Genomic DNA, 23,198 nt, shown 5'->3' with positions numbered 1-23,198 from the left:
TTTCCTGGTTTAAAGGGATTTGTCGGTAATACTAGTGATCTAGTACTGATTAAAACTGCCTTTCTTTTTCAATTCCATTTTGGCTCCCTTTCTTTAAGTGGATATGGATATGTAAGCATCTTCATTGGATCAGCAAACGCATGGTGGGGCACCCAAGCTCCAAGTATCTGTCCGGAGTACTCGATTTTCTACTACACACAATCGACAACCACCCTGTCAGTCTTATGCAATCTAATGTCTTTTCATCAGGATTACGCCTTGCTAAAACAATGCAAGAGTCCATAACACAAGTGGCGTAAGATACGAAACGCAGCAAATAATTGCAAGTAGCCTGACAAAGCACCAAGAGATTATGTCTCGTCCTCTCGAAATCCGAATCCCTGAATTCCTTCGTTCATGTATCAGCAGCTCTGTCCACTTGCAGCCGAGTGGACCACGCAGGCCATGAATCATGCGCGTCAAGGGTCAGAAAAGGGAAACGCTGAAGTAGCTGATACATGAACGAGCTGGATTTAGCAACCAGCAGTCCATGGCTGCATCCAAGCGAGCACCCATGGTCTCTGGAGTCGTTTAATTTCATGGTTTATTTGTTTCAGCTCAAAATTATGAAAACAACTTGTAGATTATAAATTATAAAAACTGTATTATATAATCTGTATAAGCTGATGAATGGTATATTGCTGAATTTTTACAATGTAGAGGCTAGATTGTTAAAAACTGAATTGTAATAAGAATATGCAAGTTGAAACAAACAACAGCCTCAATGTTTGTCCCCTAGTACTAAGCTGACTAGTTATGTTCTGCTCGATTTTCACGCATCACAAGTATCTGTTAATCCGAGCTGTTGTCGGTTTGACAGCCTCTGATGTGTCTCACAGTGTTGCGTTTTCATCAACAGCAAGCTAGACCTGGCAACAAGCTAACTCGGCACCCCATACTTCCACTAATCTAGAAGAGTTTTTCAATTAGAGCAAAGGCGCCGTAACCTACAGGTGATTATTGTTTTGTTTAATTCAACTTGCAGATTCTTTTCCTAGATATCATATGTTGATTGATATTTACATGTTGGTACACGATTATCCTTCAATCTTCAGTACTTTCGCACTGTAGTACTCTAGTTGCACCAATAGTGGAAAATGGGCTTTTAAAAAAGGAAATGTCTTTATCTATCCCGAGCAGCAACTCACCTTGATGCTACCTTTTCTAGATGCGGCAGTGTGTGTCCATGCACTCTTTCATCATGAAACGTCGTCCGCCGCTGCATCGATATCTGACGGATAGTTATGTTCCTTAATAAGGATGTAAATGGGTAATTTTAGGTTGATACTTAGTTTATTTTTTCTGAACTTAATTAGGTCAGATGAATATTTAATTTTTTTATTTTAATTTTGGATCGATCTAATGATTCAAAAAATACAAAACTACATCCTATTCGTTAGGCATGCATGCGCACACTGCTGACAGCACCGGCTTCGTCAGGCAAGCAGTCTTGCTTGCAAATGCATGCGTGCCCCGCGCACCATGGCCATACGTGCATGCTTTCATCGGTCGTCATCGGCGTGAGCAGTGAGCACACCCGATCGATGTGACGCGTGACGATCCAGCCGCTAGGATTGGTTCACACGGACGCACACGCCGGCCTCTCCACTAGATACTTAAAATTTTATTTTCTATATTACTATTACAACAGCACCTAACATTATTATAATATTATCTATTTTTCTCATCTTTAACAGTATTATATTTTCTAACATCTATTATTTTCCTCCTCTTTTCAAACTCAAGTGCATACTTATAAACAGTGACAGAGGTTACCTTTTCTGACCACAAATTTGGTGCCGCTTGGAGCCGTCCGCATCCTTGTGCTGCTCGTTGCCGTCTCTGCTGGAGCGCTCGTCCTGCCTCCCGATCGCCAAAAGTATGAACAGTGATGACAGTACAGTGTTTTGCAGTGCTTGCCTTAGCATTTGGCTCATGATCAGACTCGAGAGACCAGCATCAGCTGCGTGCACACGCAGGCCGGTAACGAAGACGGCGACACGTATTGGCTGGTTGATTCTCTGGTACCAGTCGGCAAGTTGCCAGCCAGCCAGCAGACCGGCAGACCTGATCTGGAAACTCTGTCGATTCTCACAGAAACTGACGAGAGGAGTGCACTGCGATTTCTGCGAGTGAAATACCGACGACTCGCGAGTGTGGAATCAAGGCCAAGTTGTGATCTGATTAGAGGAGTAGATATTTATACAAGCACGAGGCGTTGAGCCAAGGCTAACCAACCAACTAACAGCGATAGTTTAGCTGATTACAGGGAGAGAACGCGAGAGAACCGGTCATGACAGTTGAGGTAGAAACATGCACTAACAACACGGACGACTCGTGAGTGTGGAACCAAGGCCAAGTTGTGATCTGAACGACAACCGCGAGAAAGGCGACAGCGACGTGCAGGATATTGTCCTCCCAAAAGGGGGAATATTAATAGAAAGCTGCTTTGCATATAGCCAGTAGAATTATAGTTTAGAAAAAAGGCAACAGAACAGGATCCATTTGAGACACTGATGGCATCTGGCCTCTACAACACAGCCCCAGGTGAACACTAGTGCGTGCTAGCAACTCTTCTTCTCTAGTGCAGTGTGCAGCACAAATAAGCGATTGCGATTCGGCAAAGGCAGAGCCTCCTTTGGAAGGCGTCGCCATCCCATGCGTTATCTCAAGTGACTGCTGCAGTGCTGCTATGTAGATAGGTTCGGAACTCTGATGGGTCATGGCTAGCTGGGTAGGTCATTTTCCAAGCACAAAACATCTCAACGCAACATGGTCACCACTTGCTACGCTGCTAGAAGCAACTTGTGGGTGCTAGTTGCGAGCTGCGACATCCACCACCACCACCATCACCGATTCACCGTTGATTCACCACCACCATAGCTAATCAATGTGCTCGGCGTCGGCTACGAACGAAACGATCCAGCAGAAGCTATCAAGGCCCCTGCCCTGCGCTGAAGCTGCACACGACACAAAAGCTAGCAAAAAGGCAACGAATTTGACTCTGACGAGTCGCCAATCCGCTGGAAGCCGCAGGTGCTAGTCGTAGCAGCTACCCAGTGCGCGCTACACTACACGTCCTCTGGCGGCTCGCGGTTGACAGCCACGAGGCGCTTGCTCTCCTCGGTGGTGGTGGCCGTCGCGAGCTCGAGGCCAGCCAGCTTCTTGGCGCGCAGCGCCTCGACGTGCCAGTCGGTGCGCCACACCACGGCGGCGAGGACGAGCGCCACGCACGCGGCCTGCGCAGAGAGCAGGCCGTACCAGAGCCCGCGGAACCCGGCCCGGGCGCCGAACGCCAGGTACACGGCGACGGGGGTGCCGACGAGGTAGAAGGAGAGCAGGTTGATGCGCGCGCCGACGGCCGGGCGCGCGGTCCCGCGCAGCACGCCGCACCCCGTCGTCTGCGGGCAGTTGCCCAGCTCGCACAGCCCGATGATGGGCATCGCCGCGGAGGCCAGCCGCACCACCGATGCCTCCGTCGTGAAGAGACGCACCCACTGCCGGCTGAACGCCACGGTCCAGGCCACGTGGATGACGCCGATCACCAGCGCGCACCCGAGCGCCACAATCGCCGCCATCCTCGCCCGACGAGGCTTGCCGGCGCCCAGCTCGTTGCCCACCTGCGAAATCACAATCAATCAAGCGAACCCTGTTCACGAATCAAACAAAACAGTATCGACACAGTGTAACCACTATTATGCGAAGATTTTTGCTACTGTTCTGCATGGTGGCGTGCATGCAATTCTTGTCTTTTCTTGGAACAGACCTCAGAAAAAAACATCAACTGAACAGTGTGTGGCAGGTAAAGACATGGCCGGACGACTCGTACTGCGAGCTCCATGACAGCCATTGATGGTTCACACTGCTATGTACCGTGTTGGCATAGTGACATGCGAAGACGAACCGCCGATATGGAAGAAACAAAACTTACAGCCTTTGTCGTTTCTGCTACTGTAAAAACGGAATAACTTCCATGGCTGGGGTAAAAAAGAGGCATACGGGAATCTACCAAAGAAGGGAATCACGATGATTCATGACCCTTTCTTTTAAACTGCAAACTCTAAACATGTATGTGTTCTTCAATTGAAAAGGGAAAAACATGTAGGCCTCCTTGGTCCGAGGCTAAGCCTGCATGAAAGAAGCATGGCGTGGCACGCAGAATATGTATGGTGCACCACACCTGTGGAGGCTGCCGCTGACGTGTAGGAGGCCAAACTCACCATGCACATAGTCTAGACTAGCCAAGCAACTGCGAATGTTGTTACTTCGAGAAAAACGCCGGTGATGTCAACTTGAAAGCAATCTCACTTCCTAGCTCGTCGTCGGATGATACTACAGTACTAGTTGGATTGACTCGTATGTAAAGATTCAAAAAAGAAATTGAAATAACCCAAATTTCCGGCGCAAAAATCTCGGCAAAATCGAGAGGACATATGGTTGCTAGGGGTTGGTTTTCATTTCACGAATCTTGATGCAGCGCTGTTGGGTTGAGATGCTTACCCTGGTAGATACGCAGGCCGCGAGCGCCATGGGAACGGTGTACATGAGACTGGTGGTCTGGATGAGCACGCCGGCGGCGCCGACAGTGGCGGCGGGGTTCGGCAGGTACCCGGCGAGCACGGTGACCACCTCGTACCACCACCACTCGAGGCAGACGCCGACGCAGCTGGGGATGGCGAGGCTGACGAGCCCGGCCAGCCCGCTGGCCACCGCCGCGGGGCGCGCCCAGCCCCTCCACGTGTCCTCGCACGCGCGCGCCCATTTGATGTACGCGAGGAGGAACAGCACCATGTTGGTGTTTGTGAGCGCCTGCGCGGCCGCGACGCCGCGCACGCCGAAACCGAGGCCGAAGACGAGCAGGACGTTGAGCGGGACGTGCAGCGCGACGGCGATTGCGGAGCAGGCAGCCATGGGCTTGGTGATGCCCTGCGAGCGGAGGTACACTCGCAGCGGCTGGAGCACGGTGCTGGCGGCGAGGTCCGGGAGCGCGTACGCTGCGTAGGCCGCGGCGGAGGCGGAGATGGTGGGGTCCTGGCCGAGCGCGACGAGGATGGGGCCGACGTTCAGCCAGAGCAGCGCGATGGGCACCGCGGCGATGAGGAGCAGCAGCATGGCGCGCTGCAGGGAGAGGGTGAGGAGGTCGTAGTTGCGGGAGCCGAAGGCCTGCGCGCAGAGCGGCTCGAGCCCCGACGCGAGGCCGAAGAGCACGCTGTGGCCCGTGATGTTGGTGAGCCCGATGGCGAGCGCGCCGCCCGCGAGGTCGAGCGGGCCGAGGCGGCCGAGGCAGAGCACGGACACCATCGCCCGCAGGTACACGACGCAGTTGAGCGCCGTGATCGGCGCCGCCATGCTCCACAGCGCCCGCAGCTCCGCCGCTGCGGACGGCTGGTCGTCGCCGCCCGCGTCCACCTGGCCCCCGCCCTTCCCGTCCTCCCGCTGCTGCCGCGCCGCCTTACCCTGGAGCGGGATCGCCATGCCGAGCCAAAGGGTGTCACTGCAACTGCTCTGTGTGAAAGAGGCAGAGGAGGAAGTTTCTTTCTTTAGCCGCCGCCGCCGCCGCCGCCGCTGCTGTGATTGCCTCTGCTCTGTCCCTTATATGGGCAGTGGTTTAGGCTGGCTGTTGTTAAAGAAAACCCGCGGCGATTCTGCTGTGATCGTGCAGGATTACAAAGAAAGACCATACTGATGCTGCCGTTTCTGCATGTTGCGGGTGCGGCTATAAAGGTACCTGTAACTCCAGTTTGGTTTATGGGCAGGACCGCGCATGCTTGTACACCACCTTCGGTCACCAAAGCATGTCGTTTTAAACATTCCTATCTATCTTTTATAAATTTATTTAACTTTTCAAATATCCTTTAAATACTTACATTACGAGCACGGAAATTTGTCTTAAAATATTCTCTAGATTTTATGATTTAATCATATTGAAATATAAACTAGTCATCAAAGTTAATTTCAAGCGACCGTGTCAATGTCAAAACCACGTATTCTTTTGACAAGAGGCAGTGCGTAAGGAGCACTTTCAAAATTCGTTTGTTGACACATCACTTTGTTTTTAAATGTTCACGCCATCACTTGGCATCAAGGTTCTAAAACTAGGTAACAGGTACATGCTAGGCCACTCACTTTGTAGCGACTATACGGTTTTCAGCCTTGTATTACGCCTTGTGTCGGGGTTTTTCTTTTTCTACATATTTTTTTATTTATACATGTATATTCATATAACAACGAAACAAAAAAATGAACTGCATCTCTTTTTGACATATATAGGTGTTTAAAAATCATCATTTTAACAAACAAGTAACTATAAATAAAAATACAATGCATCATTAAACAATAGCAAATAATTATAAATCATTGGTTCAACTTCCAACAAGTGAAAGATTCTTGCAACACGGTAAAGCTCATAATTATCGATCTAACAATCATCCTCCTGTCACCAATCATCTTGATAACTTGATTTGTTGCCATATCAATTATGGGTTAATTTAGGTAAGCACATTGGTGCCGTTTTATAGGCATTCTCGTGTATTAACACGTAATCTTGAGACGATTTAACAGATAACTTATGCAATTAATTATCTTTTTAGTTGTTTCATAGTAATTTTACAACCATTTAATGACAATTTGTGTAATGGTACAGAAGTAGTCACATAGTCTTAAATTTTAGCTTGCTAGATGGTAGCTTTACGAAACAACAACCTTTTTTTCTCGCCGACCTCTCTCCCATCTACAGCACTAAAATCCTATGAAATGGCTGAGGTGTGTTAATATACTTGCACTAGATATGCCTTAGCCCTTTCTGACATGGTTGAACTGTGAACGCGTGCCAGCATGTGAGGCGTATCCAGTTCCACACAGCCTGCTTCCGTCTGGGGACGCAGCCCATCAAACTTTCCTCCGGCTCAGGAGCACGCTAGGAAAGTCGGCTCAGTCCAGCCCAGCCCAACCCAACAAGCCCTCCACCGCGCACCGGTGCACGACGCAGAAGCCCTCCACGGCGCGCATCGCTCCCCCTCGTCGCCGTTGACGCCGATGCGCGCCTCCGCCGTCTCCGCTATGTTCTGCAGGAGAAGGTGCGCGCGAGCGCGGTCCATCCCATCCCATCCCATCCCCACCCACCTTCCGCTCTGCGCTTCGCGATTACTGCTGTCTCGGGCTCATTCCCTCTGTTCTTCTCTGCTCCCGAACAGATGCTTCGCAGCGGCGAATCGGATCCGGCCTCTCGTCAGGGCCTTCTGCGACGCGCCGGCTTTGCGCCCGGATTCAGCGTCCGGCGGGGCGCCCAGATCACAGGTACTCCACCAATCCCTCTCCCTCTGTCTCTCTCTGCGTTTCGCTTGTGCTAATGCGTCGTTTATGGTTTTGCGTGTTGTGATTGCTCACTATGGAATCGAGGTTTCATGTCTCATGCGCGTGTGCAAGTACTAACTTTCTCAATGAAACATGTAGGATCATACCGAGAAAGTTGGTGGCGCGAGGTGTACGCCTGATGTGCTCGACGTTGCTATCGTTGGTGGAGGCATGGTGGGCTTGGCTGTTGCTTGTGCATTGTGTAGGTATTGCTGTTTATGTACTTTCTCCAGCTGTTTAATCTGTTGATCAGTTTGGCACCTTGTGTTTTTTTTTTTTTTGGCTGGTGATTGATGTTTGGAACATACCTTCCTTGTTGTCATAAGCTAAGGCATTTGTATTTAATCATAAATAGTATCACCCCAAAAGAATAGAGTTTTGCACTTCTCAGAGAGCCTCATTCACCCGTTACTAGTTCATTGTGAAGTATTTATCACTACCAGTGTTATTTTGTGGGTTCAGGTGATTTTCTTTTTCGAAGGTTCTGTCAAACCGTACCTTATATGTGTTGCACTAAAGTTGAAATTTCTCACATGCTTATGTATCCTTTATGTAGCCAATATGCCATTAACAAAACATCTGAGAGTTGCTATTATCGATAGCAACCCTGCGCTGAAGTCAAGAAATTATCTGCCAAAAAACAGTATACCCGATTCAAGGGTCAGTACTGTTACTCCTGCAACCATTTCCTTCTTCAAAGGTATGATTCTGAATCAAAGATATGTATTGTGTTGCGTACTTTTATTCAAACTGCTCTTGTCCTGTACCGACATTTAGAATTAAGTTTGCCTTTTGTTTTTGGTTGGCATTTCATCTAGGTTGACCTTTGATATTGTTTAGGGTATTAACAAAGTCAGGCCGTAACTGTACACTGGCACACCTATATCCAACTTAGTTTGCAGCTTGCTATGAACAGGAGATTACTGTGGCTAAAGCTCTGGAACATGATAGTTTGAATTTTCCTATTTGAGTACAGGACGTTGTTCAGAGTGTTGGGCAGCATTGTGGAGAGATCACCCACAATTTGATTGTGATATAGCTTTATGATATCTCCTCAAGGTATAAGTTAGAAATGGATGTGATATGAACTGAAGAGTAAGAAATGTTCCGCTTTGCTCCGCATCATTTGGAATCTCGCGCGATTCGTCTCGAGATAAAGATACCTTACCATTAAAATCATCTTCTTCCCGTTGCTATTTCTTTTCGCACGCCTCGCTTCATACGGAGTACCTGATATCATCTACCACTCTTTCCAATCTTGCCCTCAGCGAACTGGTCGACTCAAAATCCGCCCCAGCTTTACCATCGGCCTTCGATTTCATTTCTTCGCTTTTATAGAGCTTTTCCTTTTACCTAATGCCGGCTACCGACAACTCTTGCTATCCAATCCTGACCCAATAATGGTATATATTATCGTGAATTTACAGTATGAATCCACTGCGTAAGGATATGGATATCCAAACAAGATCAATAGATCCATTATTGCTAAACAAAGTAGATTAGTCTCATTGACTAAAGGATAAGGCTCCTTAAAATATTGGGTTGCAATTATCAAACCGGGTTGAGGTAATACATGTGTTGTTCGATCTATTCTAGAATATAAGTTGTTCACTAACATTTCCGAAGTTATATATCTGCCTTTTGCCATTGTCTTTTTTTTCATCTTAGTGGTGGAGAGAGTAATTGATACCTTTATGGTATTTCGATTTAGACGAATGTCAATCTTCATTTTTGTATATTAATACACTGGTAGGGGTCGATCAGGCAAATCCCAAAGCTGACCCCCGAACTGCTGCCGGACTGCTCTACTGATCTTCTCTCTCTTCAGACTCACTGAACCTTCTCAAAGACTCCTTTTGCACTGAGAACACAATTCAGAACCCTCCTTCTCACAAGAAGGCAAACCTTGTACGTTGATCGAATCTTCTTTCGCATCCAGAAGAGAGGCTGTGGGCTATCCGAGAGAGTGGTTCAGGTGACTACCGGAGTCATTGATTAAGCAGGTCAGATGGGCTTAGTAGGGCTCGAACCTACAATATCACCGTTATGAGCGGTACGTTTCAACCAATTAAACTATAAGCCCAATCGGATCTCTACATGCCGGGAAGAGCGGACAGAAAGAGGAGACCTTTGCTCTATCTCCTTCTTCCTCTTCCCGGGGCCCCGGAGGGGTTCTTTGGCAAGCCCTATTAAAGAAGCTAAGTGACTTTCGTCACTCAAGTAGTGAGTTTGAGAGTGACCGTTAGGGCGCCCAGCCCAATAGGGACAACACACCCCCCACTTTAAGCGCATCTCTGTATCGACTGAATAACTCTATCTAAGGGTGACGTCGGTGGAACCGGTGAACCACGCGAGCTGGTTAGATGCGTGGGGCAGAGGGCTCGTAGTACCCCCCTTTTCTTGATCCAGCCTTTTCTTCGCTTCGGTAGTTAATCACCTAAAATCCAAGGGGGTCTGGCCTGCACGCCATACCTATACCCATACAGTGCCAGGCAGGCGGTGGACTCATTTTTGGGTTAGGGAAGGGAAGAAGGGGCCTAAGCACGGCAGATGCCGTACACTTGAGTGGCAAAGGAAAGCGAGACCGTACTTCTTTTGCCAGGCCTGTTCTTACATAAGCATAAGGTTCCCGCAGAAGATCAAGTTGGTGAGCCGTGTGATGGGAACTTTGGCCAGCGTTTGATCAACTTTGGCCAGCGTTTGGTTCATGAATATTGATTTATATTCGTGGCTTGCCACACTTTATTAGCCCCAACCGCAGCTGCCACGCACCCATTTTTTTTCCCTAACTTCCCACCAGTTTGGGGAAAATTTGGCCGCCACAAATGGCTTGCCATATGAAGTTCGGTAAAGCGTTTCTCTCATATTTGTATTATGTTTCTCCATCATTTTGCACAGCCAATCTGCATCCAATCTTTGGTAGTTTATTATTATTTTTAATCTCCATGCAATGTTTCGCTCAACTGCCTATCTTCTGGAGTATAGTATGGTGATATGTTGGTACTTCATGTCAAATAAGGACATCAGTCGATGGTGCTGGCAACTCTATTGATGTGTTTTGATCAGTCGTTCTTCTAAGTTTCTGCCTCATTATAGCAGCGATAAAGTTACCATCCTTTACGTTTCTGTTGCATCACAGCAGTGGCAATGTTACCATTCTTCTTTGCGACCAATTTGGTTGTTAGAGTACAATTTTTAATATATATGTAACATCTTATACTTTTTTCCTTCTTATATTTGAATGGCTTGTTTAGCTACCAAAAATAAAAACATATTATCGGTAATATTCTTCATGCGTGTACTCTGTAATGTGGCAGACATTGGCGCATGGGAGCATGTTCAACAGCAAAGACATGCTTTCTTTGGTAAAATGCAGGTGATGACATAACATGCTTGTAATTATACACGATTTCTTTCATTTTTATGGCTGTTGTTTTTCATCTCTGGTCTCTTTTGACCAAACACATTCTTGTTGCATTTGCTTGATTAAATGATTGAATTCATATACTCTGTGCTGTAGATTAGGTTAGGAGTACAAATGGGACATGCAAGCTTAAGATTCCCAAAAATGTCCATCTCAGTTTCCAGTTGTAACATAAAGACAGTCTTGTACCTCTATTATGCTTCTGCTTACCTGGACAATCTCATTTTCATTTTGGATAAAACAGAAGCTTAGTTATTCTTGGAAGATAGTTGTTCTACCATAAACATTTTTATATTTTCTATGCATGCCAGCCAGGTTGTTAGTTTGTGGTCTATTGTGCAACACTACAACTACAACCCAACCATATGTGCAGGCATTATTACCTGCCTTCTTTTTCTTTGGTCTTTTCCTCTCTGATCTTTGCATGCAATGACACAATACGAGCAACAATTTCTTCCTTAAGATGGTTGATTCTCGTTTTTAGTACTATGATACCGGACACTTACTTACTACTGGCAGGTGTGGGATTACACTGGACTTGGATACACGAGGTATAATGCAAGAGATGTGGGCAAAGAACACCTTGGGTATGGTTTAATAGAAGAGGATGCATTTTTTTTTTCTTTTGGTCAGTGGTTCATAGTTTTCAATTTGTGCTTGCATTGTTTAGATGTGTGGTGGAGAACAAGGTGCTTTGCAACTCTCTGCTGTTACGTTTACAGGTTTGTCTTTTCTTGAAACCTTGGATACCATTTTTAATTTTCGTTGTCCTTGCTGTTTGTGCATTATAGATACCAAAGTAACACACATATATATATTTCATTTTGTTAGCTGTACGCAATATGATGCAATCATGCAACTACTTCTTGAGATGTGCTTACTGGCATGTAGTAAAATGAGATGATCTCAAATAACCTAAAAGTTTTGAAGGAATAAACACACGGAAGTTAATATTTTGGTGTTGTGCAGCCCAGATTTTGTGCTTCTTGTTCTTGTTAGTCTGCCTTTCTTTTTTGGTTGAAATACTCAACTTAGTCTGATGGTTAGAAATGTTTGCTTGATCAGGAAGAATTGGATGATATCGAAGATATGATATATCCTACCAGATTGGTGTCTCTTACTTTCCCATCAAAAAACAAACAAGCAGGAATGAAGGCAGCATCAAGTGAAGCAGCATCTGGTGGTCATACTTCAGAAGAATTATACCGCAGTAATTTAGTTAAACTTGACCTCAGTGATGGACAGACTTTGTATTCCAAATTGGTGGTAATTGCTTATTTATCTTCTTTTGCATTAGTATGGCCTTTTGTTTTCTTTCATTTCCTCAATCTCCTATTCAAACTTTGTTGCAGATAGGAGCAGATGGTTCCAAGTCTAATGTGAGACAGATTGCAGGCATAAAAACAACTGGTTGGAATTATCCACAAAGTGCAATTATCTGTACTGTGGAGCATGTTGTGGAAAATGATTGTGCATGGCAGAGGTTTCTCCCTTCTGGTCCATTTGCACTACTTCCGATAGGTGACAACTTCAGCAATATTGTGTGGACAATGAGTCCGGAGGAATCTCTGCGCCATAAGTCAATGAGCCCTGAAGAGTTTGTGATGTTGGTGAACGATGCATTGGATTTCGGTTATGGTCAACATCCTCGCTCTAGTACTCTTGATTATTACATGGAAAAGTTATTTTCTGGTATCGGGAGCACGGCAGCATCTACAAAAGAATGCTTTGAAGTACCACCAAAAGCAACCGGTGTAATCTCTGAGAGAATGGCATTTCCATTGTCACTGATGCATTCCCATGATTATGTTTCGAAAAGGCTGGCACTAGTTGGAGATGCTGCTCATACAGTCCACCCCTTAGCCGGCCAAGGTGTCAACTTGGGCTTTGGAGATGCTGCTGCTTTAGCAAAAGTTATTGCTGAAGGAGTTTCCATGGGCTCTGATGTTGGGGATGTAAGTACCTTTTTTTTGTTTAGTCTTTTCCATTGAAAATTGATCGCAGAACTGATCTAGCATTCTAGCTGCTTCTGGATCGTTCTTGTGATTCATGGCACCTATGGTGGGTATGAATCATGATTGTTGATCATATTCCGGATTCTAGATTTCTAGTCCAACTATAACAAAATATATATCATTTTCCTTTGGCAGCTCTCTTTGCTACAACGGTATGAGAAAGACCGAAAGGTCGCCAATGTTGCGATGACAGCAGTGCTAGATGGTTTCCAGAAGATGTACTCTGTTGATTTTGGACCCCTCAATGTAGTGAGAGCTGCTGCGTTCCACGGTGCCCAGTACATATCACCACTGAAAAGGAACATCATCTCATATGCAATGGGCGACACCAAATGGCCTCTGGTTTCATGAACAGTAGCAGTTCTTTGGAGCTCCTAGCTCTAATCTAGTATGATGCTTTTGTTTTATGGCTTTGGCTTGTACTGGATCACTAAGAAACGTTGTAGAGTGGATGCAATGCAACAGGAAATCAATAAACTAAATCTCATGGTGTTCTCTATCTCCTTGAGGTGAAATCTTGTTTGGTTCTATGGGTGTACACTGAAGCCAGGATCTTTGATTTCCACCTCCCGTCCTAGTTTGCTTTGTCTGAAAATTTCGCTTCAGTGTCGCTCATGGTTTGTTATTGTTTCCTTCGAAGCTCAAAGGTCGGATTTTTTATAGTGTATAACCAGGATGCACACAACTAGCATGTTGCACGTCCTAGATGGCACCCGGTCACGGCTATTAAGCCATCAAATCACAAAGGTAAGATTTTAATCTGAATGAGCCACCAAGGTAAGATCTCACCACAAGTCTCTCTTTCGGTCTTTTGCTGTCGTGATCACTTCGAAGCTTAAGCCACAAAGGCAAGGATCTTCGCGTTCCCATATAATCTTCCTGCCATCGTTTCACACCAAGTCAAAGGGTCAAGAAGCTTATCGACGGGTCACTGAGACTCCAAGGTGCCAGCGTACTAAGAGATATAAGCTTGGATCGGTCCTTGATTCAATTTCTAGGCAGCAATCACCTAGCAACACCCTCTCTAGTCCTATAAGCACTAATCACTCTCTAATGATATTCTTAATCGTCTTGAATGATCACTTTAAGCACGTTGGTGGCTTGGATATCTTCTCATGTGTGCACGAACTTCTCATGACTCAAGCAATCTTAAATGACTGAGTAGAAGGGTATCTATAGCCTCAAACCCGCGCACTAGCCGTTAACACAACGGCTCAGAAAAGTTGTTAACACCGGATGATCCGGTGAGAACAATAGTGTTAATACCGGATCATCCGATGAGTACACTCTCACAAACTTACCATTGGAACCCTCACTCAAGCCTCTGTGAACACTGGACACTCCAATATATAATTCATCTCCATCACCGGTCTATTCGGTGAGTTATCCTGAGCAGTCCGAGCCCTCTCTTCTTCTATGTATAAATTACTCCAGTGTAAGCATTCGGTGCACATCACTTCATCACTGGACTATCCGATGAGTTAACTTCAGCCAACTGAACCAATGCAACCCTCTCTGAAAATAATACTCTAGTGTATACAACATCCATCACCGGACCATCCGGTGCCTTGAACTTCGTTCTTCAACACTTGGCACTCTCTCTGTGTAAATCAGTCTGGTGTTAAGCCTCTGGTGTGTACAACACATACATCGGACCTTTCAGTGTGTTAAACTCCTTCTGTCCCTTTGTACTGTTTATTGTCCATTATGTGCAACACATTGATCATCGGACCATCCAGTACTTTGATCTTCAACTTCAATGGCTGCAACTTTCTCTGTTAGAAATGCTCCGGTGAGTTCAACACCCAGAGCACCGGACCATCCGGTGAGGTCAATCTTCCTGGGACTTCTCCAATTCGATCAAACTTTGTCCTAGCTATACTGGCTTCTTCATGTATTGCATCCATGAGACATACTAATATATATTCTTGATAAACATATTAGTCCCACTAACTATGTTGTTATTAATCACCAAAATCACAAACATGGCCTAATAGAGCTATTTTCGCTACAACAGCCTTCGTGACGACGCTGACAAAGATTGTGTCCTCTGCGGTAGCTCCTCCAGACGACGTTGTGATGGTTGTGGCTGTGTCAGAGCATCCCTATGTCTGGCGCCGATCTGGTTCCCCTCTAGGCGTGTGGCCTGGGGATCATCGTCGGCACCTGAAACACAAGAGCCTTTGTTGCCCCCCATTGCATGAGCTGCCATGCAAACTTCCTGTTGAGCCTTGGAGCATTCAGACTCCAATTCGGTGTCCCATACCTGGAGCACACCAGGCTCATTTGGGTCGTATCCCATGATGAATACCTCGCGGTGCCTGGGGTCCTCGGATGGGAATCAGCGGTTGCCATGGATTCGGCCATGGGTAGCCCAATCTGATCTCCAACACCTACCGAAACGCGGAAATACGTCCCCTACCTGGCGAGCCAACTCCCGAGAGTTAGTCCCTGATAATGATTCTGGGGTGTATCAGTCGATGGGCTCATGAACGACACTTACAGCGTGATGAACTCAAGAACACCAGAGGTTATCTAGGTTCAGGCCTCCCGAAGGATAACAACCCTATGTCCTGTGTATTTTGTTATGAGTGTTTGTGAACTGATTACAGATGATATCCTCTCCCCAATCCTAGATCTGTTATCCTCTTTATATATAAGAGAAGGAGAATTTACAAGTGGACCCCTTTCCGAAGATCCATACCTAGCTAGATATTCTTTTGTTAGGCCATCACCACCTGGAGCACGGACGCTACACCTTACGTCGGTGGTACTGCGGGGCCCATCCTATCTCTATGGACGCTTCCAGTTTTCGGTAGCCCCATCTGTCCCCTCGCCGTGAGCCGCAAGCTTATCTGTCAAGGCGTTCCATCCCAGCCTTCCGTGAGCCCGCCTGCAAACTCGTCCAGTTGCCTGGTCGTTCTACAAACCCTATCCCATTTATCGCGTGACGCTAAGTCGGTCCGCAAAACCCCACTCCGTAGCATTTAATGTTACGGGATGGGGCATTGCCTATCTACGCTGACCACGACTTTGTTCGTTGAAATAAGGTGCCTCGGGAAGAAAAACACTTGATTAGAAATCAATAAATGCGATTAGATATGTTAGGTATGGACGCCAGGGCTGGTTGCATGATCACAATATATCGCAAGGACGCTGGGCGAGCGAACTTTGACCTGGTCACGCGATGAGCCAAGATTCAGGAAATATCTCTCGTCAGTCGCCATACCCCTCATGAGGCCTGTTAGCTAGGATGCTCCCTTACTCAATACTTTGACAGGCACTATCCACAAAATCACTCATGAGCTCACATACTCTAATTCTCTCTATTGCTCTCTCTTTTGCTAATTGCTAGCCAATTCAATAAATCAAATACATATTTCTAGTCATAGATCAAGACGTTGAGGACTCACATGCATCGTCATCAATATGGCAATATTTTGAAAAGATCTACAGAGAAATAGATGGGGAACATATAAGATTGTCTAAGTGTAATATATGTAGCAATGAATTATGACCGATTGTGCCATGCTGAGCTGGTTCGGGCACGTTTATGGTACAGTGGCATGGACGGCCTAGTGGCTCGGTGGGCACGGCGGTGCGGCACAGCCAACATAGCTTTGAAAAAATCCTTTGAAAATTGAAAATTTCAAAACTAATACCTAATTTTTTTAAAAAAATATGAAAAATAGATAAATAAACTTTATTGATTGGTTGCCTTATTAAAAATATTTCTACTTGAAGTAAAAAAGAGTAAAACCTAGAATATACTTCAAAAATTATACGGTTTCATTGGTAACTCAAGATTTTTTTTCTTGTAACATGTAATATGCTTCCTCAAGTGTCCCGTTTCACTTGTTGACCTTGCATACAGGATGTGTCGTGGGCCGCACCTCCGGTACGCGGGTTGGCACATCACAGCCAGTTACCTTAACAGGGCCTCACGGTGCCGGCACGGCCCGTTATGTTAACCGAGCCTAATGGGCTATGCCTTAACCAGGTCGTGCTAGTCAGGCTTGTGTCGGGCTGGTTCGTCAGGCCTATTTCGATAGGTCTACTAATGTTTATGGATATAAGACTCGTTTTATTAATGAAAATAAATAAATAAATTAGAAGAGAAATTAGCGGATAATTCTCTCATTTTTTTTATCTAATCTGAAATCAAACTACGACGTCACTCCAGATATATTCGTTCATTAATTCTCATATGATGCATCCACATCTCTATGCCTTAAGTTTATACTTAATATCACCGTATCTAATATTTATATTTTTATTACAGCATACGAGCACTTAGCTAATCCCAAGAAAAATATGAGATCTGTGCTGAGTATAAAATTCAAACCCGACTAGACACGTTCCACTACAATAATCCTAATAAGCCAAGGTACGCCAGTTCACAGATAAAACCATACTTAATAAGTAAGACTAGGGTTAATAAATTTTTTACCACTCTAGCGGATGACACATTTTCAAAAGCCATCCACTCGAGATGCTATGCTAAAATGCCACATTGTTCCCACAAAAACATTCTCGTTTGCCACTTTGAGCTCATTTCCACCGCCACGTGGCATTTTTAAATTTTTTTCACCTGCCGACGTGCAAGCGAAGTGGAAATGATCACTCTACCCTCTCTCTCAATTCTCCCCATCCCGCCTGATCTGACGATGCGCCGCTGCCGCCATTCAACTTGGGGCCACCCACATGCCGTCGTCGGGGCGCCGACTCCTCCCTTGTACCTCGTGTGCGGCGGTTCCTCCCTCGCACGTACTGGATCCGTTCGGCAACCTCCCTTGCTGCTTCCACCCGTTGTTGCTACTGCTCGACGACGATGTAGCCACGCTGCGCCTACTGATTGGCCAGTCGCCACCCTCCACTGGTGCACCAACAATTTTGTTTGTGTCCGCTGCCGCGTCACAGGTAGGCCAGTGCTCGTGTCACTCTCTGAGCTGCTGCACCACCCGCATGCGCATGAGCCATTACGCCGGCTGGGGAGGTCGCCGTTCGTGGAGTGGCTGCTCGATGACTTCTTCCGCCTAGTGGACGCGCACGACAGCTTCCGTCAGGCGCTTGCCGCGCTCCAGATGAACATGTGAGCTGTGCTATGGCATGTCAACCCCGTGAGGCTAGCGTCCGCGTCGCACATGCAACGACACGGTGGGTGCGACCTCCCTTGCTTCGCGATCATCGTGCGCGTTGTGGCTGGCAAGCCCCTTCACGCTACTACGGAGGATCTCCCCATCGACATCGCGGCCCTCGCAGCCACGATGGCCGATGCGATCGTAGTTGTTGCATCCGGCTCCACGGCTGTCTTCTCAGGCCTGTCCTCCCTCTCCAACTCAGCCACCGCTGCTCATGATGACGTCACCTCCACGTCGTGCTGGATCTGTTTCCTGCGCGCGCCGCCACCATCGGCTCCTCCCCCGCACCTCCTTTGTCGCCCGCGCACGCCTCCTCTCCCTGGCATGATGGAGCCGAGGCCGCGACGTGTGCCTACGAAGTTGTCACGTTCCACTTCTATGGGACTCACCGTTGACGGGAGAGGAGGTGCAGTGCCGCAGTCTCGTCGCCGATCTCCACCCGCACCACAACGGGGGGCGCCTTGGGTGGCCATGCAGTTTGGGTGGGGTGGCCGCGGAGGGGGAGGAGGGTCGTCGATGTCGACCATAGTGGGGGACAACACATGCACATCTGAGACGAGGGGAGGAGGCGCACGTGCGCGCAAGCGATGACGCTCGATAGAGTGGAAGGAAGACGAGGACAAAAATAATATTTCTCCTTAGTTTTCATAATAAGCATGGAAAAAAATGCTACAACGGTGGAAAGAAGCTAAAAATGGCAAATGAAAAAGTTTTTATGAGGCTCGCGTGGTATTTTAGCGTGACATCTCAAGTGGATGATTTTTGGAAACTAGAGCAGTGTATGTATGTGTGTGTGTATATATATATATATTAACCCGTAAGACTAGCGTCCGCGTTCGTTTCGGTGGCCTCGAATCGAACGATACTTCGCCGCGTGGGCGGACAAAGCATTCGCGGTCGCCGACGACTTTTACCGGGGAAGAAAAGAGCGGACAGCGCGTGCCTGCGCGACAGAGGGGGGAAGGGGAGGAGATGAGCTCCTACTCGTCGGCGTCGGCCGTGCCGCCGGAGGACGATGTCTGCTCAGTCTGCCACGACCGCTTCCGGATCCCATGCCAGGCCAACTGCTCCCATTGGTTCTGTGGCAAGTCCCTTTTCCTCTTCCTCCCCCTCCCCCCCCCCCCCTCCCCGTCCCTCGTCCGCTCTTACCTTCGCAAGATTTGATCTTTTCATTGATCTCCATCCCACTATGCCGAGAGATTTAGATGGGCGATGCGGCTGGTTACGCAGAGCTGTCAGTCAGTCGGTTAAGAATGGATTCGGGCCTCTTTGCTTTCTTTGGATAGAAGGAAGAGTTTCTATTGGTTTGACCTGACAAGAATTTGTAGGCTTGCTCAGTCGTTTAGTGTTGCGAATAGGATGCCGAAATTGACCGGTAATCACTCTCTTGGAATTTGTTTAGGATCCGTCGTAATGAATCGGTGCGAAATGAGGGTTTAGGGCTGGAGTCTTTGGCTGGGTGAAATAATGGAATGTATGTAGACATGCAGGTGAGAAGACTGGGTAATGGCTGATGTAGTCGGCACCATGAACTGACGCTAAAGAGAGGCCAGATCTAGGAGGATAGTGTCACGCAACCGAAACCGATGAACATCACCGCTCCTCATGCCCTTATCTCATGCAACTGTTGCTGAAACTCAACTCCACTACTGAACCAACTAAACACCATCCAATGAATCCAATAGCACACTTGCAACCGAACCAAACAACTCATCTGAAGTTGAATGTTCATGATGAACCTGCATGGTGCCCGACTGAATAGGATAAGTTGTTTTGGGGCAAAAAAAATCACCTGCCCCTTAGTGAAGAGTTAGCCGTCATTATATATGAGGTTTTATCCCATACGGGGATAAACCCAGATTCCATAACAAAAGCAACACAACTAACCACAGTTCAGTTTAGAAATTAAACAAATTCAAACTATATCTTAACTCTACTGATATGGGCACAGGTGCCTACAATTCCCCACCAGAAATAGAATCACAACTAAAGCCAAACTAAGATAGAACTGACATACTAATACATAGACCAGAAGCAGAAAGGTAACAGCGTCAAAGTCTTTTAACACGAGCTGCCACACTTCATTCTGAATTGTTGTTGACATCGGGAGAGTGTGCATCTTTGTCTTCAACCCTCAGCACTTGAATTGCATGGTGTTCAGGTTCAGTATTATCTATGAGATAAATAGTTATCTGGTCCTGTACATTGGGGTAGTCATATTATTTATTTGTTTTGTATAGTGGAGATATATTGACTACAGTGCACACATTGACCTTTTTCCCCAGTTTTTCCACAAGAAGGTAGTAAACTAGTAATATCTGCTTGATAAACCATGCAATGTCTATCCAGCTTTACTGTCCTGAGTTTCCTCTATTACTGAATGTACTAGTACTGTCAATGATGCTCTTTTGCAGGAGAGTGCATCATCCGTGTTTGGCATCATGGGCCTGCTGTACAGGCTTGCAAGTGTCCCATTTGTCGCCGCCTTATAAATCTGCTGGTACCTGCTACTTTGTCAGAGCAGGAGGAGGATGATACACAAGTTCACCATGTTTTAGGAGAGATTCAGCACTATAACCACATATTTGGTGGAGCACCACGCAGCCTGACTCAGGTTTGTGCACTGTCCACGAAAGCTTCCTTCTTTACAGTACTTTCAGGAATAAAATCTACTTTGAGATTGGTGAATAAATGTTTCTTGTTGTAAATTTTAAAATGGACACTTGAATTTCCAAACTGCTACTATTGTTAGAAAACATCTAAATAAGAAAACAGTGGCCAATGTATTTGATAAGCATTTCAGCAAGATCTGATGCGAGATTTTTGTTGCTTCAAAATTGTTTTCTTGTTCCGGTGTTCCTTGTTTGGCAAGTCTCCTGCAGTCCCTAATAGGATTTTTGGTTTGTTATTGGGAAATCGTCTATCCAATAACTTTCTACTGCTGTACACGTGCACTTTAGCCACTGGCATTCACTATTCAGGTGGGCTAACCATACTGCCACGTATGGCTGCTAGGTAATCTGTATCAAGGTTGGCCTCTGCTTCATGATGCATAGCAGTCTGGTGCCTTCCTGTTGCTCCATTTTTCCTTGTTTGAATAGGCCATGCGAGCTCTTTACTCATTGCCAACATAGGATGGCTTTGATCACTCGCCTTCCAGATCACATCTCACTATCATCAGGTGTTATTAGGACTAATCCCTATTTGGGTCTGATATATATAATTAAAAGGATATGGTACTTTGACATTCGCTGAAAGAGGGCTAGATATTCCCATGTTAAATGGAGGGGAGAGAATCTACAACATCAGTTATGTGGATTCATATTATAACTGCGCAGATTGATCGGATGTAGGTTTTGGAGTTGTTATAGTTGTATAAGGAGTACAACTAACATAGCGTTTGGTTCAGGTAAATGTAACGCAACCTGATAACAGCAGTAAGCGATTCCATTAAATCGTGTTTGTTTCAGCACCAGCCATAATCTGATGCCACGTATGAGATATCAGCTTGTAGAAACTTGATACCACTTAATCGTCTCCACTCGACTGCATCAGCTGCACGCTTCCTCCCTTCGCACTGTGACTCATGGGTGGCTTGGGTTGGATCGCGCCCGGTGGCGCCATCAAGGGGATGGGCGTCAATGGCGTGAGAACGCTTGGTGCAAGCCATACCCCAACAGCATTCTGTCCATCTCCGTCAAGGAGGAGCACGAGCGGCTGCAGCATGAAAAGGGGTTGCTCGTTCAGGATCCAATGGGGCTGCGTCCGACGATGTTGACTAGGATGAGCCGTTGCGATGGTGTAACGCGCAGCGCACGATGTTGACAAGGATGAGCCGCTGTGATGATATAATGCGCAGCCTGCGTGGGCTCTGATGAGGTCGCCTAGGCTGCAACTGGGGATGCAGAGCTCTCGCCAGAGCTTCAGCTTGACAGAGGTTGGGACTAGCTGCAGGAAGCCTGAATGTACTGACGGAACCATTGCAAAGCCCGCCACTGATGCCATATCTACCTAGCCAAAAGCCCAAAACCCGTTGCTTCCAATTCCATTACGGGGGGAGAACCAAAAAAAGTTAGGATTCACTTGCTTCATTTGCAGTACCGGTGTTTTCTGATACCCTTTGCGTTACCGTTTGCACTTCATAACCAAGCACCACCAAAATACAGCTGTCATATTTGTATATTGAATGTGACTATATTTTGAAATATAAATAAATGGCTCTATCATCTAGCCATGCACTTCCGTGGGAGGTTTTCATCTAGTTCCTTGGTTTTGATGACCCCACTTTTTTCTTTGTTTCTCTTCAGAGGTTGCAAGACCTACCCTTCTTCATCCGAAGACTATTCAGAGAACTACTGGATCCCCAGCGGACTCTCCCACTTGTATTCAGGGCGAGGATGATGATGATGGTAAGTCTCACGTGATTAAACTAGGCTTTGTTGACATAATATTGCGCTGGAAAGTTGCTAAGATTGGGAACATAAACAGGTTGCGCTGTTTCTCACCTCAGTTTCGTACCATCGCTCAGTGCAATGGATGTGAGAAACGGGACAGTATGTGAATACGAATATACTGACTGATTCGAACTTGTAGGTTGCATTAAGTGCAATTTATGTCCTGAGCCCCGTGGACTTTCTTCCTGAAAGTAAGTGCTATACTCCAATTTACTTTCTTCCTGAAAGTAATCCCAGTGAGGTCTTGCCAATATCTTCTGAACTATCTATCATATCGCATGACTGCCTTTTGAATCTACAGGTGTGTGGGGGCTAGTTGGATTTGTCGATGACCTGCTCATTTTGCTAGTTGTGTTCCTCCACCTCGCTGCGGTTTACCGGTCGCTGCTCCTGTACCGCCATGGGGGGCAGTAGAAGCTGCTGTGCATCATCATTTGCTTAGCCGGGTTCCACGTGGAGGTCTCGAGGCAGCAGATTTGGAAGATTGCTATGTAGATAACGATATGAAGGACCGGCGTCTTGCCTTGTTTTGTATTCTGCTACGCCTGTTTCTTTAGATTCTGGCACGGTTAACTTGTGTTCATGAAATTGGATTCAGGATTCTGTTCCTTTATTCGGCTTACTTATACATGGGTTACATTTGCATCTTCTTTTTTGATCGATTGCAATGGTATCTTGTGCCAACTTTGGATGCGATTATTTTTTTCTTGAAACAAATTTTAGGGATGCTGAAATTCGTACGTTCTCACTTGAAATTTGTTTTTGTTCTCAT

At 46.4% G+C, this 23,198-nt stretch overlaps 3 protein-coding genes and 1 pseudogene across 4 annotated transcripts; 3 read left to right on the top strand and 1 right to left on the bottom strand.

Moving 5' to 3' along the window:
* Nucleotides 1-2,495: 2,495 nt before the first annotated feature.
* On the bottom strand, nt 2,496-5,794 carry LOC133913741 (protein DETOXIFICATION 54-like). The gene is made up of 2 exons (XM_062356977.1): nt 4,540-5,794; nt 2,496-3,659 (listed from the first exon to the last, which is right to left on the bottom strand). The coding sequence occupies exons 1-2, from the start codon at nt 5,512-5,514 to the stop codon at nt 3,111-3,113; spliced, it is 1,524 nt and encodes a 507-aa protein (XP_062212961.1). The 5' UTR covers nt 5,515-5,794; the 3' UTR covers nt 2,496-3,110.
* A 1,166-nt stretch (nt 5,795-6,960) lies between these two features.
* LOC133913740 (uncharacterized) lies at nt 6,961-13,330 on the top strand. Its single transcript, XM_062356976.1, has 10 exons — nt 6,961-7,115; nt 7,233-7,335; nt 7,492-7,594; nt 7,949-8,092; nt 10,710-10,768; nt 11,336-11,403; nt 11,487-11,538; nt 11,882-12,082; nt 12,169-12,771; nt 12,967-13,330. Exons 1-10 carry the CDS (start codon nt 7,075-7,077, stop codon nt 13,180-13,182), a joined length of 1,590 nt encoding a protein of 529 aa, XP_062212960.1. The 5' UTR covers nt 6,961-7,074; the 3' UTR covers nt 13,183-13,330.
* A 4,205-nt stretch (nt 13,331-17,535) lies between these two features.
* On the top strand, nt 17,536-18,563 carry LOC133910837 (uncharacterized; annotated as a pseudogene).
* A 236-nt stretch (nt 18,564-18,799) lies between these two features.
* On the top strand, nt 18,800-23,071 carry LOC133913739 (uncharacterized). 2 transcript variants are annotated; one of them, XR_009909082.1, is made up of 5 exons: nt 18,800-19,056; nt 20,387-20,586; nt 22,280-22,381; nt 22,461-22,617; nt 22,728-22,829. XR_009909082.1 is itself a non-coding variant. In XM_062356975.1 (5 exons), the coding sequence occupies exons 1-5, from the start codon at nt 18,945-18,947 to the stop codon at nt 22,838-22,840; spliced, it is 579 nt and encodes a 192-aa protein (XP_062212959.1). In that variant the 5' UTR covers nt 18,800-18,944; the 3' UTR covers nt 22,841-23,071. The 2 variants fall into 2 exon arrangements, 1 of the variants encoding a protein (XP_062212959.1); XM_062356975.1 differs by having other exon boundaries at nt 22,566-22,617; nt 22,728-23,071.
* Nucleotides 23,072-23,198: the final 127 nt, after the last annotated feature.

This window comes from Phragmites australis, chromosome 3 (assembly GCF_958298935.1).
Source record: "Phragmites australis chromosome 3, lpPhrAust1.1, whole genome shotgun sequence".
Taxonomy (NCBI): domain Eukaryota; kingdom Viridiplantae; phylum Streptophyta; class Magnoliopsida; order Poales; family Poaceae; genus Phragmites; species Phragmites australis.
The sequence above is the reverse complement of the archived record's forward strand: the minus strand, read 5'-3'. Positions and strand labels throughout refer to the sequence as shown.

Coding starts and splice junctions, on each gene's coding strand:
- LOC133913741 (XM_062356977.1), bottom strand. CDS start 5,514: ATGGCGATCCCGCTCCAGGGTAAGGCGGCGCGGCAGCAGCGGGAGGAC. Junction 3,660..4,539: donor CGGCCTGCGTATCTACCAGG/GTAAGCATCTCA, acceptor GTGATTTCGCAG/GTGGGCAACGAGCTGGGCGC.
- LOC133913740 (XM_062356976.1), top strand. CDS start 7,075: ATGCGCGCCTCCGCCGTCTCCGCTATGTTCTGCAGGAGAAG. Junction 7,336..7,491: donor GCGGGGCGCCCAGATCACAG/GTACTCCACCAA, acceptor TGAAACATGTAG/GATCATACCGAGAAAGTTGG. Junction 7,595..7,948: donor GGCTGTTGCTTGTGCATTGT/GTAGGTATTGCT, acceptor TCCTTTATGTAG/CCAATATGCCATTAACAAAA.
- LOC133913739 (XM_062356975.1), top strand. CDS start 18,945: ATGAGCTCCTACTCGTCGGCGTCGGCCGTGCCGCCGGAGGACGATGTC. Junction 19,057..20,386: donor CTGCTCCCATTGGTTCTGTG/GCAAGTCCCTTT, acceptor GCTCTTTTGCAG/GAGAGTGCATCATCCGTGTT. Junction 20,587..22,279: donor CACCACGCAGCCTGACTCAG/GTTTGTGCACTG, acceptor GTTTCTCTTCAG/AGGTTGCAAGACCTACCCTT.